The following is a 17,602-nucleotide window of genomic DNA, read 5'->3' on the forward strand; positions in this document are numbered from 1 at the left end:
CATAAAGCCAGAACTGAGAATTTACTTTTTTTTACTTTTGTTTCATAATCTGTTAAGGTACAAGATTGGGCAGAATCCAGTTCCTGAGAGTTATAATAGAGTCTTAATCATACAGCTTAGAACGGGCACCTTTGTGGATGCCCAGACTCATTTTCTGCTAAGAATAACAGGCTATAGCCATGAACATCTGATTGCTAGGCATGGTGCTGAGTGCCTTGCAAACACAGGTTTCTTTAAGCTTCACCGAAGCTCAGGTTTCTCATCTTCCTATACAGACAGAGTCTCATTAGATTAGCAGCTTATCTGATGGCCACATTTGTCCTTAAGTAATTCCTTCAAAGGTCCTTCTGAACAGCATAGATTAAATTTTCACCCACTTCATCCCTAACTACATGGGAAGTGTTATCCCCATCTTATAGATAACAAAACTGAGTCCCAGAAAGGTTTAGGAATGTGCTCAGGGAACCGAGCTAAAGAGAAGGGAATGAGCCGGACAGCTGAACTCCTCAAAGACATTTCTGAATGAAAAACTTGTGCTCTTAACTGAAAAAAAAAAGGTTTTTAAAATAAAATTCATAATTGCATCAACAAAGCACACAAATGATTATTTTAATTAGGTATCAAGGAATAGCTGAGTCAACTAAGCACATGGTGTATAAACGTGAAGACCCGAGCTGGGATCCCCAGAACCCACAGAAAAAGCCAAGTGGAGTGGTGGCTGAATTGCAATCCCATCGTTTAGGAGGTGGAGACAGGGATGGTTCAGGCACACTAGCTACCTAGGCAGGCCAGATCAGGCGCTCCAAGCTCAGCAAGACCCCTGCTAGGACTAGAGGAGGGCATCTGAGCTCAATCTATGACCTTCACATGCATGCACACACTGCACACATGAACCCTCACACTTACTTGCACCCTCACACTTGTGAACAAGCAGGTACATACACAGGCACATCACATTAACATGTGAAAGTAGATAATTGTTTAAAGAAAGGAAAAAAAGGGCAGTCTAAAGCAGCTGCCTATTATATGAAGACTGGACAAGTTTTCATTTCTCTGTCATCTAATTCCCCTTTCGTTTTCAAAAGACTGTGTCTCCATCATCTCGTACCAGATTGTCAGGGCATTTAAAAAAAGATTTAGTTTGAGGTTTTACAGTGTGTTATTTTTTTTTACAAAGCCCAATAAAATGAAATGAAACTAGAAGTCAGTCTGTAGCCTCTGTTTCTTAGACCTCAAGCAAGAGTGTGATAAGAAGCTAGCACAGGATATTCAAACTACCTCAGTCCTAAGTGCCCACTTCACTTGTGAGGAGCTACGGGAACTGAAGCCAGCTCTGTGTTTGTGTGTGTGAGTGTGTGTGTGTGTGTGTGTTTGTGTGTATGTTTAAAGTGTTCAAAAGACAGACTGTGTTTCAAGTTTGTCTTAGCATCAAAGCATATATTCAGATACTTAATTTAAAAAGCATTGCAGACGGTCCGGTTTCTATCTGAGCCCAGAGCTAAGGCTGTCCCACAACATTCTAGATCCAAAACCTATCCCAGATAAAGAGCTGGTCTCTCAGGAGCACTCTCACCCCAAAGCCCTCAGGTGAGACCCAACTTTCACTCCACTAACTGTCCAAAGAGGGACCCGCCAGGTGCACACAAGGCACAGGAACTGTGGAACAGCCTGGGATCCTTCCGGTCTCCATCTGCACCCAGAGATAAGGCTGTCCCACAGCCCCCTGGTCCCAAAACCTAACCGGGAGAGAGCCAGTCTCTCAGGAGCACTCTCATGCCTAAGATTACAGGCTCACAGGCCCACAAGAGGGACAAGCTCCAGAGAGAGCAAGACCAACTAACATGAGAGATAGCCAAATGGCCAGAAGCAAGCACAAGAACTTAAGCAACAGAACCAAGACTACAGGGCACCATCAGAATCCAGTTCTCCCATCATAGCAAGTACTGGATATCCCAACACACCAGAAAAGCAAGATTAGGATTTAAAATAACATCTCAAGATGATGATAGAGGAGTTTAAGGAGGACATAAATCACTCCCTTAAAAAAATACACTTTGTCTGGTCTCCTGGGTAATGGGGATTATCATTGCCTCTACCTGGTCACAAAAATACACAGGTATGGTCCTCATAGAGATGCAACCTTGGTTTAAGTCTGGGACTACCCTCTATAAATGTTTTGACATAGAGCATTGGATAAATTGTTCATCCTTTAGGGTCTCAGTTTCCTTTGACAATACATCATCCATATACTTAGATACTGTGACAGGAGAATGTTTATATTAACATATGATACTTATTAAGCTCTCGGCTAAGTAAGGGCCATGGGCATATACTATGAGATTCATTTTATTTATTTTTATTTTTAAAAATAATTGTGTGTGTGTGTGTGTGTGTGTGTGTGTGTGTGTGTGTGTGTGTGTGTGTGTAAGAAGACACAGGTGCCACAGCATGTACATGGATGTTAGAAAACAACAGTGTTGAGCTGGTTTTTCTTTTTCCATGTTTATCTGGGATTTGAGCATTGAAGTCAGGTGACCTGGCTTATACAGCAAAAACCTTTACCCACCAAGCCATCTTGTTAGTTCTGAGCTATATTTTATATATAGCTCATGTGATTTGATTGTTTTAGTACGTGTTGTTTCTTACTGTCAGACTAAGCTACAATTTTCCCTCACAATATTTTGTATTTATTAATACATTTTCCTGTATGTACTGGAGACAGGTAAAGCTCTCTAAAAGTTGTAGGAAATCATGATGTTTACACATAGCTAAGAAAGAGATTGTTGTCAGCTCCTCCTCTGCTGCATTCCAGCCAACAGAGTTTAGATCTATTCTTTCATCCAAATTCCTATTTCTAGATGGTATCTGTATAAGAAAAACGGCATTAGGAGTTCGATTGCAAGGAAATTAGCCTACATATTTTATTGCATGTGGCTTCATTAAATATTATAAAAATCTCTGAAAAACTAATCAATAATATAGTGTCTCACAGTCAGTTTGTATAAATTAGGGGGAATTAATAATACATTTTGGGAATATATCACAGGCTCTAGAAAACAATTACAATCAACCTTTTTCAACAAAGGATACTGCATAAATCAAACAAATTCAAACTATCTGCAAAGATAAACCAAGGAAGATACTTAAAAATCAAAGAAACTTCTAATTTTTGTCATACCAGTGGCTCCACGCTGTGGTTTACTAGATAATTTAAGGACTTTTTATAGAGATATATTTAAAGTAGGTCACAATTGGAAACAATTAAGAAATCACTCTACATGTGCTGTCTCCACACTCACCTCCTCCCTCCTTCTAGTTCCATTGTCTGGCCACCACTCCACTCCAGTGACCTCCATCAGACCTACCTAACAAGGAACATCCAAATTATACCTTATTGCTTTGCCTGTCCTGAGGGCACAACTGCCCTCAGCTAGCTGTTCCCGAAGCTCCATTGTCTGGCTACCACTTCTCCAGCCTCCAACAGGCAAACACACAAGAAACATCCAGGCCTGCTACACCAAGAACATCCAGTCCAAGGCTGCCCACTATAGTTGTGCTTCATGGGGAACATCTGGATCAGGCCCCCTTCCTGATACCTGCTACACCAGAAACATCAGGGGACAACCAGATATATAAAGGGCAGCACAAACAAGAGCCAGAGCAACATGGCACTTTCAGAGCAAAGCTATCCCAATACAGCAAGCCCTGGATATTCTAACATAAATGAAGCACAAGAAAATGGCCTTAAATCCAATCTTATAAAGATTATAGATGTCTTTCAAGAAGCAGTGAATAAATCCCTCAAGAAATACATGAAAATACAATTAGACAGGTAGAAAGTTTCCTTTAAAGAGGAAACTAATAAATTCCTTAAAAATACAGAAAATACAATTAAACAATCCAGGGAAATGAATAAAACTGATGAAGACCTGAAAATGGAAATAGAAGCAATAAACAAAACACACTTTGAGGGAATCCTGGAGATAGAAAACCTAGGAAAGTTAACAGCAACAACATATATAAGCATCACCAACAGAGTATAAGAGATGGAAGAAAGACTCTCAGGCATAGATGAATATGATAGAATAAAATGTTGAATCTAAGAAATTCCTGAAACATCCAGGAAATCTGGGATACTATGAAAACACCTAACATGAAAATAATAGGAATAGAAAGTAAGACACTCAGCTCCAAGGACCAGAAAAATATTTTCAACAAAATCATAGAAGAAAAATTAATATACAAAGGAAGACTTATCAGAATTACATATGAATTCTCCACAGAGACTCTAAAAGCTAGAAGGGTCTGGAAAGATGTCTTTCAGCTTCTGAGAAACCAGAGATACCAACTGAGTATATTCAGCAAAAATTTCAATCATCCAAGATAGAGAAAACAAGATATTCCAAGACAAAACAAAATTTAAACATTATCTATCAAAAAATCCAGCCATACAGAAGATACTAGAAGGAATCACAAGGAAGTTAATGACATACAAGAAAATAATTCCATACCAGCAAAAACAAAATAAGGGAAACATACACATACCACCACCACCACCACCACCACCACCACCACCACCACCACCACAACTACCACTAACAACAAAATAACAGGAATTAACAATCATTGGTCATTAATATCTCTCAATATCAATGGACTCAATTACCAATAAAAAGATACAGGCTAATTGAATGGATGTAAAAACAGGGTCCATCATTCTACCACATATAAGAAACACACTTCATCAATAAAGATAATAAAGAGCTGGGATAAGATTTTCCAAGCAAATGGATACAAGAAACAAGCTGGAGTAGCCATTCTAATGTCTAATAAAATAGACTTTAAATAAAAATGAATCCAAAGAAATGTGGAAGGACACTTTATATATGTGAAAGGAAAAATCCAGTAGAGGATTGCATTGTCTGGCATCAATAGGAGGAGAAGGTCCTGTAAGGTGCTTTTCCCCAGTGTAGGGGAAGGCCATGGTGTTGAGGTGGGGAGAGGGTGGTGAGAGTGGGAGCATCCTCATAGAAGCAGAGGGAGGGGAGATGGGAGAGAGGGGAACCTAGAAAGGGGATAACATTTGAAATGTAAATGTATAAACTACCCAATAAAAAAGACATTTCAATTCCTGACCTATATGCTGCAAATGCAAAGGCAACCACATTCATAAAAGAAACATTACTCTAGCTTATATTGCACATTGAACTCCACAACCTAATAGTGGGAGATGTTAGCACCACACTCTTACCAATGGACAAGTCATCAAGACAGAAACTAAACAATGAAATAATGAAACTAACAGAGGTTATGGATCAAATGGACCTAACAGATATCAACAGAACATATCTAGAGAATATCTTTTTTTCAGCAGCACCTCATGGAACCTTCTCAAAAATTGACCATTTAGTTGGTCACATGACAAGCCTCAACAGATAAAAGAAAATTGAAGTAATTCCGTGTATCCTATCAGGCCAGCATGGAATAAAGCTGGACTTCAACAGCAACAGAAAGCCTACATAGTCATGGAAACAGAATAACATTCTACTCAATGATCACTGAGTTAGGGAAGAAATAAAGAAACTAAAGAATTTCTAGAATTGAATAAAAATGAAGGCACACCATACCCAAACTTATGGGACACAATGAAAACACCACTAAAAGGAAAAGTTCAGGGCATTAAGGGCCTTCATAAAGAAATTACAAGATTGTCATACTAGCAATTTAAAAGGACACCTGAAAGCTCTAGATTATAAGAGAAGCAAACATACCCAAGAGGCATAGACAGCAGGGAATAAACCCAGGGCTGAAATCAATAAATTAGAAGCAAAGAGAACAATACAAAGAATCAACAGAACCAAGATCTGGATTTTTGAGAAAATCAACAAGATAAAAGAATCTTTAGTCAGTCTAACTAAAAGTCAGAGAGACAGTATCCAAACAAACAGAATCAGAAACAAAAAAGGGAGACATTACAACAGACACTGGGGAAATTAAAAGATTCATTAAGACTTCTTGAAAAGCCTGTACTCCACAACATTAGAAAATCTAAATGAAATGAATAAGTTTCTGGATAGATTTCAATTACCAAAGTTAAGTCAAGATCAGCCAAACAATCTAAATAGTTCTATAATCCCTAAGGAAATAGAAGCAGTCATAAAAGTGAACCAAAAAAAGCCCAGGGCCAGATGGTTTCAGAATTCTACCAGAATTTCAAAGAAGAGCTAATACTAATACTCCTCAAACTATTCCATTAAATAAAAACAGAAGGAACATTGCCAAACTCATTCTATGAGGTATGGTCCTCCATATACCCAAACCACACAAAGGAAAAGAATTTTAAATCAATAATGAACATTGACACAAAAGTACCCAATAAAATACTCACAAATCAAATCTAGAACACATCAGAGATATCATCCATCAAGATCAAGTAGGCTTCATTTCAGGTATGCAGGGGTGGTTTATTATGAAAATTATTATGAAAATCCCTCAATATAATCCAACATATCAACAAACTTGAAAAAATACATGGTCATCTCATTAGATGCTGAAAAACCCTTTGACAAAAATCCAACACCCTTTCAGGCTAAAACTCTTGGAGAGATTAGGGATACAAGGCACATAACCTAAACATAGTAAAAGCAAAGTAAAGCAATACAATAGCCAACATCAAAGTAACTGGAGAGAAACTTAAAGCAATTCCACTAAAATCAGGGACACGATAAGGCTGCCCACTCTCTCCTTATCTGTTCAATATAGTACTTAAAGTTCTGTCTAGAGCAACAAGACAACTAATGTTGATAAAGGGGATACAAATTAGAAAGGAAGAAATCAACAAATTGCTATTTGCAGATGAAATGATAGTAGTTATGATCGACTCCAAAAATTCTACCACAGAGCTCCTGTAGCTGAGAAACAATGTCAGCAAAGTGACTGGATACAAAAACACTAAAAAAAATCACTAGAACGCTTTGCTATAAATGATAAAAGGGATGATAAGGAAATTAGAGAAACAATACCTTTTATAATAGCCACAAAAATGTAAGATACCTTGGTGTAACTCTAATGAAGCAAGTTAAAGGTCTGTATGACAAGAAATTCAAGTCTATGAAGAAAAAAATTGAGGAAGGTATAAGAAGAGGGAAAGATCTCCCATGCTCATGAATCTATAGGATTAACAGTGAAAATGGCCATCTTGCCAAAAGCAATCTACAAATTCAATGCAATTCCCATCAAAATTCCAACACAATCCTTTATAGAGCTTGAAAGAGCAATTCTCATTTTCATATGCAAAATAAAACACCCAGGATAGCTAAAATGATTCTATTACAATAAAAGAACTTCTGGAGTTATTACCATTCCTAATTTCAAGGTATATTACAGAGCAATAGTAATAAAAACTGTATGTTATTGGTATAGAAACAGACAGGTTCATCGATGGAATCACATCACAGACCAGGAAATACACATATGGACACTTGGTATTTGACAAAGAAATCAAAACCATTAAATGGAAAAAAGAATGTATCTTCAACAAATGGTGCTGGGTGACTGGATGTCTGTACATAGAAAAATGCAAATAAACCCATATCTATCACCCTGTATAAATCCCAAGTCCAAGAGGGTCAAAGACCTAAACATAAAACAAGACACACTAAATCTCATAGAAGAGAAAGTAGGGACCTGCCTTGAACTTGTTGGCATAGGAGAAAAGTTCCTGAACAGAACACCAATAGCTCAGGCACTAATATAATTGATAAATGGGATCTCATGATATCAAAAAGACTTTGCAAGACTAAGAATACTATCAATAGGACAAAACAGCAGCCTATGGAATGGGAAAGAATCTTTACCAACCCTATATCAGACAGAGGCCTAATATCAAAAATATATAAAGAACTCAAGAAATTACACACCAACAACCAAACAACCCAATTAAGAATGGGGTACAGATCTAAATAGAAAGTTCCCAATAGAGGAATCTTAACGGACCAGAAGCACTTAAAGAAATGCCCAACATTCTTAGTTATTAGGGAAATGCAAATCAAAAGGACTCTGAGACTTCATGGTTAAGAACAGAACTCAAGTAACAGCATCTGCTAGTGAGGTTGTGCAGCAGCCAGAGTAGTGCAAGTTGATACAACCGCTTCTGAAATCCATTTGGTGGTTTCTTAGAAAAAAAATGGAATAGTTCTACCCCAAGATCCAGGTATACCACTCCCAAAAGATGCCCCACTATACTACAAGGACACTTGCTCAGGTATGGTCATAGTAGCTTTATTCGTAATAGCCAGAAACTTGAAACAACCTTGATGTACCTTGATTAAAGAATGGCTTAAAAAATGTGGTTCATGTACATAATGGAACACTGTTCAGCTATTAGAAACAAAGACATCATGGGATTTGCGGGCAAATGGGTGGAACTAAAAATATCTTCCTGAGTGAGGTAACTCAAACCCAGAAGGACATGCATGGTGTGTACTCACTTACATGTGGACATTAGCCATAAGTACAAGATAACTACAATCCACAGACTCAAAGAAAGGAAGTAATGAAGAGGCCCAAGGGAGGATGTGTGAATCTCACCTAGAGGTAGAAACAGTCACCGGAGGTAATGGAGGGAGGGAGCTGAAAGGGAGAGGGTGTGAGAAGGGGAGTCAGGGTGGGGAACAAGTGTGGGAAAAGGAGGTGTGGGAGGGAGTAGGAGCTAGAACAGCAATCAATGTGGGGCATCTCCAGGAGTAACTGGAGATCTGGGGCAGGGTAAACCCTGGGGAGTCTGTGAGGGTGACCCTAGCCAGGACTCCTATCAGTTGAGTATATGAATACGGAAGTGGTCACCTCCTGTAGCCAGGTGGGATACACCTGTAGTAGTGCAGGGAGGGGGACATCAACCCACCACAAAAAACCTTCAACCCAAAATCTGTCCTGCCTCCAAGATGCACAGGGATAGATATCCAGCAGAGATTGAGAGGATGGCCATCCAATGAATGGCCCAACTTGAAACACATTCCAGGTAAGATAGCCCTGACACTATTAATGATACTCTGCTATTCTTCCAGACAGGAGCCTAGCATAACTGTTTCCTAAGCGGTCTCATTCAGCAGTAGACGGAAATAAATGCAGAGACCCACAACCGAACATCAGAAAGTGTTCAGGACCAACCAGGCAGTCTTATTAGGGGAGGGGATCCAACCACAGACAACTGAGTCAGAGAGAGAGCCTCTGCTCCAATTGTTAGGGGACCCACATGAAGACCAAGATACAGATCTGTTATAAATGTGGTGGGGGACCTAGGGAATGGTCTTTGGTTGGTGGTTCAGTCTCTGTGAGGCCCCATAGGCCCAGGTTAGTTGATTCTGTAGGTTTTCTTGTGGTGTTCTTGAGTCCTGTGGCTTGCCCAATTATAACCCCCACTTGGTCCTAGGTGGGAAAGAATGTGCTTAGGCCTACTGCTACTGGATGTCCCAGGGTAGGATGGAATCCAAGGCAGACTTTCCTTTCTCTGAGGAAAAGAAGAAGGGTTGGTATGGGGATGGATTTGTAGGGGTAGGGCTGGGAAGACAGGGAGTATGGGGGCAATTGGGGTGTAAAGTGAATAAGTAAGTTGGTAAGTAAGTAAATAAATAAATGGATAAATAGATAATAGATAGATAATAAAAAAGAAATCACTCTGCTTCTATTTCATTTTCTTAATAATCATAAATCAAAGTCCATTTATCCCCCAAAGGTGGACTTTATTAATAGCCAAATATATACATTTCTGAGATGTTCTCTGACATTTCTCTTGATATTATTTTAAATATAAATATAACCCATTTTAACAGTCACTGAATGCCTTCTGTGTACACCTTGTTTAAACTGAATGACAAAATCTGGCCTATCATCTTTCGTAAATGAAATTGTATTGAAACATAGGCTCATCTTTTAGTCACTTAGTATCAATATTCGCTTTTGTCATACGCTGTCACTGCTCAGCAGGTATGATAGAAATATTATGGCCTGCCAAGTCAAAAATTCTTGCTATCAGGACTTTATAAGAAGATGTTTCAATCTCCATTTAATGGCAAATGTTTCAAGAATTTTCATGTTGATGCTGAGCTTCAACATAAATATTAGAATTAAAGGAGATTCTCACATATTTTGCTTCTATTGTGCTTCCCGCACATCGATGGGCAGATCAGAGAGGGAATAAATGCTGTATTTCTATAAGTAGTTTGGAAAAAAGACATTAATGTTGTGCTAATGGAACCAGCATGGTCCCCTTCACTAGGACACAAACTGTAGTGTAAGCACCAAAGGGCCACTGGTTTCTAAAATAGTCACTCTTTAAGATCTGGGTATTTGAGTTATGGATGTTGGAAACTGAGGCTTACCAAATATCTGTTGATATCATGACATATTGAATACGTAGGGGCACTGTGGTTCTCATTAACAGGAGAACATAGAATCTACATTTTACCTGCATGATGCTCTTCAACCCATGCTTGCAAGTACATGAAGAGCAGAAGCCCTGCTGTCCCAAACAGCAGGACAGAAAAGAAGACTTGTTTGGCTTTCATGACCACTTCAGACGGCTGTGTTTCTCTTCATGTCTGAATCCAAAGACTGTAAGGTCTATTTCTCCATGGAGTTTCAATGTTTTCTTGATCTCGTGGGGCTCATTCCACAGAGTAACCTAAAATTAAAAAAAAATCCACATTGTAAAAGGCTAATAGGATTTTTGTTCAAATATGGAAAAAAATGCATATCAACAACAGTGAAATCTCAAGTACATGGTAAAGTACAGAAAGGAACTGGGTGCCTTATCCATGGAGCACTATACATTCATATCCTAACCATAATAAAGCACAGGGTAACATTTAATCAGGTGAAAAGTTTGGCTGGATTTAAGCTATTTCATGTTTCAAACAGTCAAGCGAAGGTTTGAGACTTGCCACCATGATGTGAAGGAGAAGAAAAGAAACAGAATGAATTGACAAAGAAGGAGGAAGGAGGGTTAGGACCTGCTTGAAGAATCTGGGAAACCTTTTCAAGCCTTTGGTATTCAAGGGTGGGAAGATGTTCAAACTCCTTAGGGCAAAAAAAGATCCAATATCCACATGCCACATGCAACCATGTTCCAAATCTGGCATATATATGAATATATATGTATATATATAAATATGTGTGTGTGTGTGTGTGTGTGTGTGTGTAAATGTACAGTGTAAATGTTTTACTAATGGCTGTGGCACTTTGCTCTCCAGGGAATCATGCACAGGAGAGGGCCCCAGGTTCAGTTCTGATGTAGTTTTTGAATATTTTGATGTGTGGTTGGGTGGCTCTGTGGATGAAGTCTGTAAATGTTCAGCTGATTTTGCTAAGTATTTTTAATCCCACATTTGATTAATCCAAGGGTAAAGAGGATGGACTGTATATACAATTCAAAACTGGAAAGCTCAAGGTAGCATTGCTTATTTAGGTAAAGTAACAGATTTATTTGTTTTAAATGGTGGATTTACAATCGCTGTTGGCATACCAAATAAATGGTAAAGGGCCTGGACCTAAAATTTTCCTCCCACAAGAACATAATTAATGAAATATATTAGAGGGCATAAAAATCCACCTAGCAATGAAAGATTACTTAAATTATAAACCAAAAGGAAAACCTATTGAAATCAGCTTTTTCTTTGAACAAACTTATTTAATATCTTAATTTTATTCTGTGTAATACTTCTGAGAACATAGTGGAAATGTGGACAGTCTCCTTAAAAAATATAATCACAAACGTGTCAGATGCTGGTGTTTGTGTGACTCTTCCTTGAAACCCAAGAGAGGATAGTGGTGTCCACTGGACCTACTAAGCAGCCAGGAACTTTACTTGGTAACAACCTGGTCAATGGGGTTACTGTCAAGATGGTACCTAAGACATCAGCCAGCCGTGTCCACACACATTTCCTCTCTGCTAGGGTTGTATGAATGCTTCTTCAGTATGAAAACACTGTGCACACTGCTGTGTCTATAACTTATCTTTTATCTCAAATATCAAAATCTTTGAGGGAGAATACTGTGTATCTTAAATGAAGGCTGTACTCTTCAGCTTTTTCTTTCTGTGATAAAAACACCCCAATAAAAAGCCAGGGTAGCAGCTCAGGCAGGAGTCTGGAGGCAGGGGCTGAAGGAGACCCTACTGAAGACTGCCGTGTACTGCCTTGTTCTCCTTGGTGGGTCATTCATCCTTTTTGTCCTATTGCCACCCTTTTTCATTTCAGCAAACAGTATCATCCCATTGTGTCTCCATCCCTCTTCCACACTCCAAGTCCTCCCACGCCCCATTCCAATTCCCTCCCAAATTCCTGGCTTCCTCTTTTTGGTTATTATTATATATTTATATGCATAAATATGTAAACATTGCCTGCTGAGGCCATTTATCCTTTGAACCATTTGGAAGTGTGCCTTTTAATCTTGCTATAGTCACATTTCCTGGCAACGCTGAGATAGTTCTCACTGACTGGCACCTTCCCAGCACCCTATCATCAGTCCGGGAAGTTTCTCCTTTCTGTTTTCTAGCACCTCAGCTAAATGGAATCTTCAGTATTTTGTTGTTGTTAAAGATTTATTTATTTCTTGTGCAAGTGTTTGTCTGCATGTCTATCTGTGCATCCTGTGCATGTCAAAGTCCTGAAGAGGGTCTTAGATCATCTGGAATGGCATTGAAGATAATTAGTCTCCACATAGGTATTGAGACCCAAACCCAGGTCCTTGTCAAGAATAGCAAATGTTATTAGCCGCTGAAGCATTTCTGCAGTCTCACTATTGACCCTTGTGTGAATTACTTGTGTCATAAAACACATGATATATTGAGATTGTAGTTTGTGCCGTGTGGGACAGTGAAAGGCACCCTGGTTCTCAGTTGAGGAGGTTTGAACCCAGACCCTGAAGAAACCATATGTAGGCATTTCGCCTGACTCCTAGGAAACCAGGCTGGTCACTGGCCCACAGCCCTTCATAGATTTGTGACCTTCAGTCACCTAAGGGCAACGCCCCAAGTCCCTTCACAGGTAGAGGACTTGACCAGAGGTAGGCTCAAGACAGATCTCCATTACAATGAGGTACCTAAAGGCCTAGAGGCTTAGCCAATGAATTTTCCTTCCCAGAAACTTCTCCCTACAAAAGGTATTTAATCTCAGACCCACTCGGAGCAGTGGGGTACAGTTTTATTCGTCCACCTTCTGCAGTGACAATAAATGCCTTGAAACCATGGACTGCCTCTTTTCATCGGGATCTGCAGTGGATAGCCACAGAGAAGGCCTTTGCTTATAGAGTAGCCTTCTAATCTCCTGAAGAAAGCCTCCCAGTGCTCCCAGCGGTGCCTTCTACTAAGCTCAAGCCCACTGCCCTCAAGCCAAGGGCTGTCTCCTCTGCAGGACTAGCCAGAGTTCCCCTTTTCCCCCCTCAGCTCCAGCCCTGAGGGCCCCCACTCTGGTCTTAGCTCTTCCACAGTATCCAGCGGCACCTGGATGCCCACGAGCCTGAAAACCAGAAGGCCTGGCCTCCTTGCAGGCCTGGGGACCCCTGAACTAGCTCCGGCTGTGTCCTGCTCTCAGCCTAAGCTTCCTACCCCTGGAGCGTCGGTGTCCCTCTGCTTCCCCCAGCCTGAAGGACACCCACCCCAGGGGTGGTATGGGGTAAGTGCAGTGAACTTCCCATGTGCTTCCAGCCTCCCCGATTGCCCCAATTCCTGTGGCCTTGCAGACTGGGGACCCACATTAATCCTACAGTGCTATAGTTTCCTTTTGGTTTAAGGATAAATAGCATTTTATAATTTGTGTCATCACAACTTGTTTACCCAGTCTTCTGTCAGTGGACACTTGGGTGACGCACACTGTATGGCTATTGTGACTAATACTGCTGCGAAGACGATATACAAGGATCCCACTAATAGCCTCCCACCTCCCACCCTCCACCCCCGTTCATATCTTATTTATGTTTTAATGATTCCTCCTTGTTATCAACCTCTTGCCTTCTGACACACCCCAGAACCACCTGCCCTGAGCTAGAACCACCAAAGTTGGGTCTCTCTCACATAATTCATTAAGCAAGAAAATGCCTGGTAGATACATCCACAGGCCAGTTTAATGGAGGTTAGTCCTCAACTGAGGGTCCTTCTTCTCATATGACTCTAGCTTATGTCAAGTTAAACCTGAAAATTGCTGTGAGTAATTACATGGCCAGTTAAATGGTAGTATTTAGAAATTCTTTTTTACGTTCTTTCTCTCTTCCTTTCTTTCTAATCGTATTTCTCTATATAGTCCAGGCTAGCCCCAAACTCTGTTCTCCTGTGTCTGCATTCTACGTTCCACGATCAGAGTTGTGGACTGCCACATACAGCTTATTTAGTAATTATTGTGAAACCAGTCTCTGCACAGAACTGGCTTTAAAGCAAGTATAAGAGGTCAGATTTCATGGGGAGGTGTGTAGAATAAATAAAGTAGTTAGAATGATCATTTGATTAAGAAAAATCACTACTCCAAAGCATTTATGCCTAGGAAATTCACCAAATTCCCCCCCCCTTTTTTTTTACATTTTAATTGCATTGCAGAAGGGACCAGAATAAAACCACCATGGTGGTCGACATCTCAGGTCACTTCAAGCTTGCTTTCTCAATCCCCTAAGGTAGCAGTTCCTTTTAGTGATTTTACCAATGCTTTGGGGGATTTCAAGTCTTTTGATTATGGCAAGAAAGCAGGTTTTAAAGATGTTGGAAATTGGCCAGTATCATGGGTGAAACTTCATACCTATAATGAATGAAAAAAATGTGTGTTTGTGTGTGTGTGTGTGTGTGTGTGTGTGTGTGTGTGTGTGTGTGTTCCAACCATGTGCAGAAAGGTAAAACTCCCAAGAGAAACTATGAGAATAAGCTAGCTTTTGCTTCCTTTGATAACGACAGTTAAACAATGAACTAGCATATTTCCTGGGGATCTTAGACAATTTGGATAGGAGGAAAACAGTTAAACAAAATCTAGTACTAACAAAGAAATAGTTGTTTACAAGAAGAAATAGACTTTTACAATCTGTCTACATAATTAAAAGTTATCTCAAAAGAGGAAAGATAGAAGAAAACTTACAAATCACAGCGGTGCCACAAACCTGCAGGATGGTGGGTGTGAGAGCCCACTGGAGCACCCCTTGGGGGTTTGCAAAGGAAAATTATTACCCGCTATGCTGGAAATAGATTAAGCCTTTGCCCTGATTTTTTTCCGGAGGTGTTGCTATCCCCTCACAATCCTCCTGGGTGAGGAAGCAGCCTAAGAGCCTAATTGTTCTTATGGCAGATGTGGGGAGGGCTGAGTGGTTAAAGCCACAAGGCAGAAAGGCAATCTGGTGGAAGGCAGAGAGAGCCGTTTGTTTTTCCTCCACCTCAGTATAATAACCCAACATTGGCATGAGGAAACGGCTCTCATTAAACATAGGTGAGGTGGTATGGGCAACCGTTTGTGCTTTAAGCAAACCTGAACGTCAGTCGTGATAGGAACATGCACCTTTTTAGAGATCAGATATCTACCTGCAAGCCTGTGGGAAGAAGTGTAGACTGCTGGGGACTGAAATGGCATAGAATAATACTGGTTTATGTACAGGCACAAAGTGACATTTCTACAGCTAAACCTTGCCTGAGCACAGCTCCTTCTCTTGCTGGTTGTGGAAAGGATGACATTGGCTTCATGGCAGAAGAGAAATAGGCCACAGACAGCTGGGTTCCCGTGTCCGGTCTGTTGCCGATTCCTCCTTCACTTGTGTGTTGGGAACCCCACAGCTCCCGAGGAAACTGGCACTGTTTGTTTTTTTCAGTGATGTCTTCTTTTGCTTCATTTTGAGGAAGCTGGGTACCTCCCTCCTTATCTCTGGCTTATATTGGTAGTTCCAGATTCGCCAGAACCTTCCACATTTATAACCTAACAGGCCCATGTTTACCTCCTTCTGTTCCTGGCTTTGAGTCTGGTTATACTCTCAGGCTCTCTCCCTTCCGAACTGCACTTATCATTGTTTAGTTCTGGGTAAAGCACACAGCCAAGTATGAGCACACATCCCCCTCTTCACCAGAAACCCCCATGTCCTTGTTCAGCTCTAATTTACCCTCTCTAGTAAAGTCAGGATGACAGCATGTCTGTTATGTAGCACATCAAATCAGGAGATACCGAGTCAGACAGAATAGATGGTGTTCCTGAAAAGCATACAACCGTCCTGAGGCTTACTCTAAAATATTTTAGGAATCTGGCTTAAGGTTTTTCATTTGCTAAGCATGGTAAGTGTGCTAAAAACACAAGCAAACACTGTGGAAGTCTATTCCCCCTTTTAGCCATATTGTGGGTAAGCTGTAGTATGTTTCTAATGATATTTGGTACATTGCGGACAGGGTTATAATTAAGGGGATGGAAATTGATATCATGTTCATTGAATTTAGGACCTTATAGAGTGTGTTAACGATCAAAGCCAGTAAATCCTGAATGAGTAGCTTTTAATTAAGTGAGGGAGACCTTAATGTACAGTTCAGATGAGATTGGCTGTAGTTTGTGTGATACCACAGTAGGCTTAATTTCCTACTTAAAAACAACCTTTTGTGTGTACGCTAGGCTTTGAATCCAGCTTCCTGCATGCTAATCATGTTTGCCACTTAGTGAAACGCCATCCCAAATGTTAACTTATTACTTATTACTTCATTAACTGTCTCACAGGCTGTTTTGGTCCATTTTCTAACCTCGAATTCTGTAAGCATTTCTCCATTTTCACCAAATGCTTTCTCCCTTGACAACTGTTATTTTTAAATAATTAGAAGTCATAAAACTAGCGTAATCGTATGTGTCCTGCCTCCAGCTTCCTCCAACAATAACACCTTACATATGCACAGCATCATTACCCACATAGAGAAGTTAAGAGCGTTACTTCTGGAAGGCTACAAATGTTACCCAAAGAGGGTATTCACAGAAGCTGGTGAACATGCTATTTCATGGCAAGGAAGGATTTTGATCACAAAATGAGCGAAAGTCACTAGTCAGCTAACCTTACATAAAACAGGTCCTTCTTGGTGAGCTGGTTCAGCTCCATTTAACCACAAATGCTCTGAGCTGTGGAAGAGGGTGAAGGAAGGCAGCCTTGAGAGGAGAGCTAGATTGGCCTGTGCTAGCTCTGGAGGTGGAAGAGGGGAGCTATGTTGCTTCCTAGATATGGAAAACACAAAGAAGCAACCCACACTCAGTTGCACAGACAGGAAACAGTCCAGCCGACCACTCGATTTTAGCCTGCTTCTGACTTCTAGTCTACATAACTGTATGATAACATATTTGTATTGTTTTAAGGCATTGAATTTATTATGTTTTGTAGTAGAAGCAATAACAATTAAGCCAGCTAAGGACAATACCATTAACACACTATTTGGAAAGAGGACAGTTGCTAAAGTTTGGTAAGGATGGGTGGGACAACACTGACAGCTTCTTTTCCAGATGGATTCTCAGGTTTGCTGCGTTCTGGCTTAGTCCGTGATTGCTCACCCATTCAGGGCATTTTGTCACCCATTGCTTTATTCGACAGTAATTTGTAGGTATTTCTTTATTCATATTGTTCT

The 17,602-nt window shown here is 40.2% G+C and overlaps 1 protein-coding gene across 2 annotated transcripts in view; it reads right to left on the reverse strand.

The window, feature by feature from the left end:
* Window positions 1-17,602, reverse strand: part of Chst9 (carbohydrate sulfotransferase 9) — a 283,410-nt gene that overhangs the window by 238,255 nt on the left and 27,553 nt on the right. Inside the window, exon 2 of one of the 2 annotated variants that reach the window (XM_087592584.1) lies at window positions 10,466-10,681. In XM_087592584.1, coding sequence (XP_087448710.1) covers window positions 10,466-10,565 — 100 coding nt within the window. In that variant the 5' untranslated portion in view covers window positions 10,566-10,681. 2 annotated transcript variants of the gene reach the window in all.

The sequence above is a fragment of the Rattus norvegicus genome, chromosome 18, assembly GCF_021556685.1.
Source record: "Rattus norvegicus strain SHRSP/BbbUtx chromosome 18, alternate assembly SHRSP_T2T, whole genome shotgun sequence".
NCBI lineage: Eukaryota > Metazoa > Chordata > Mammalia > Rodentia > Muridae > Rattus > Rattus norvegicus.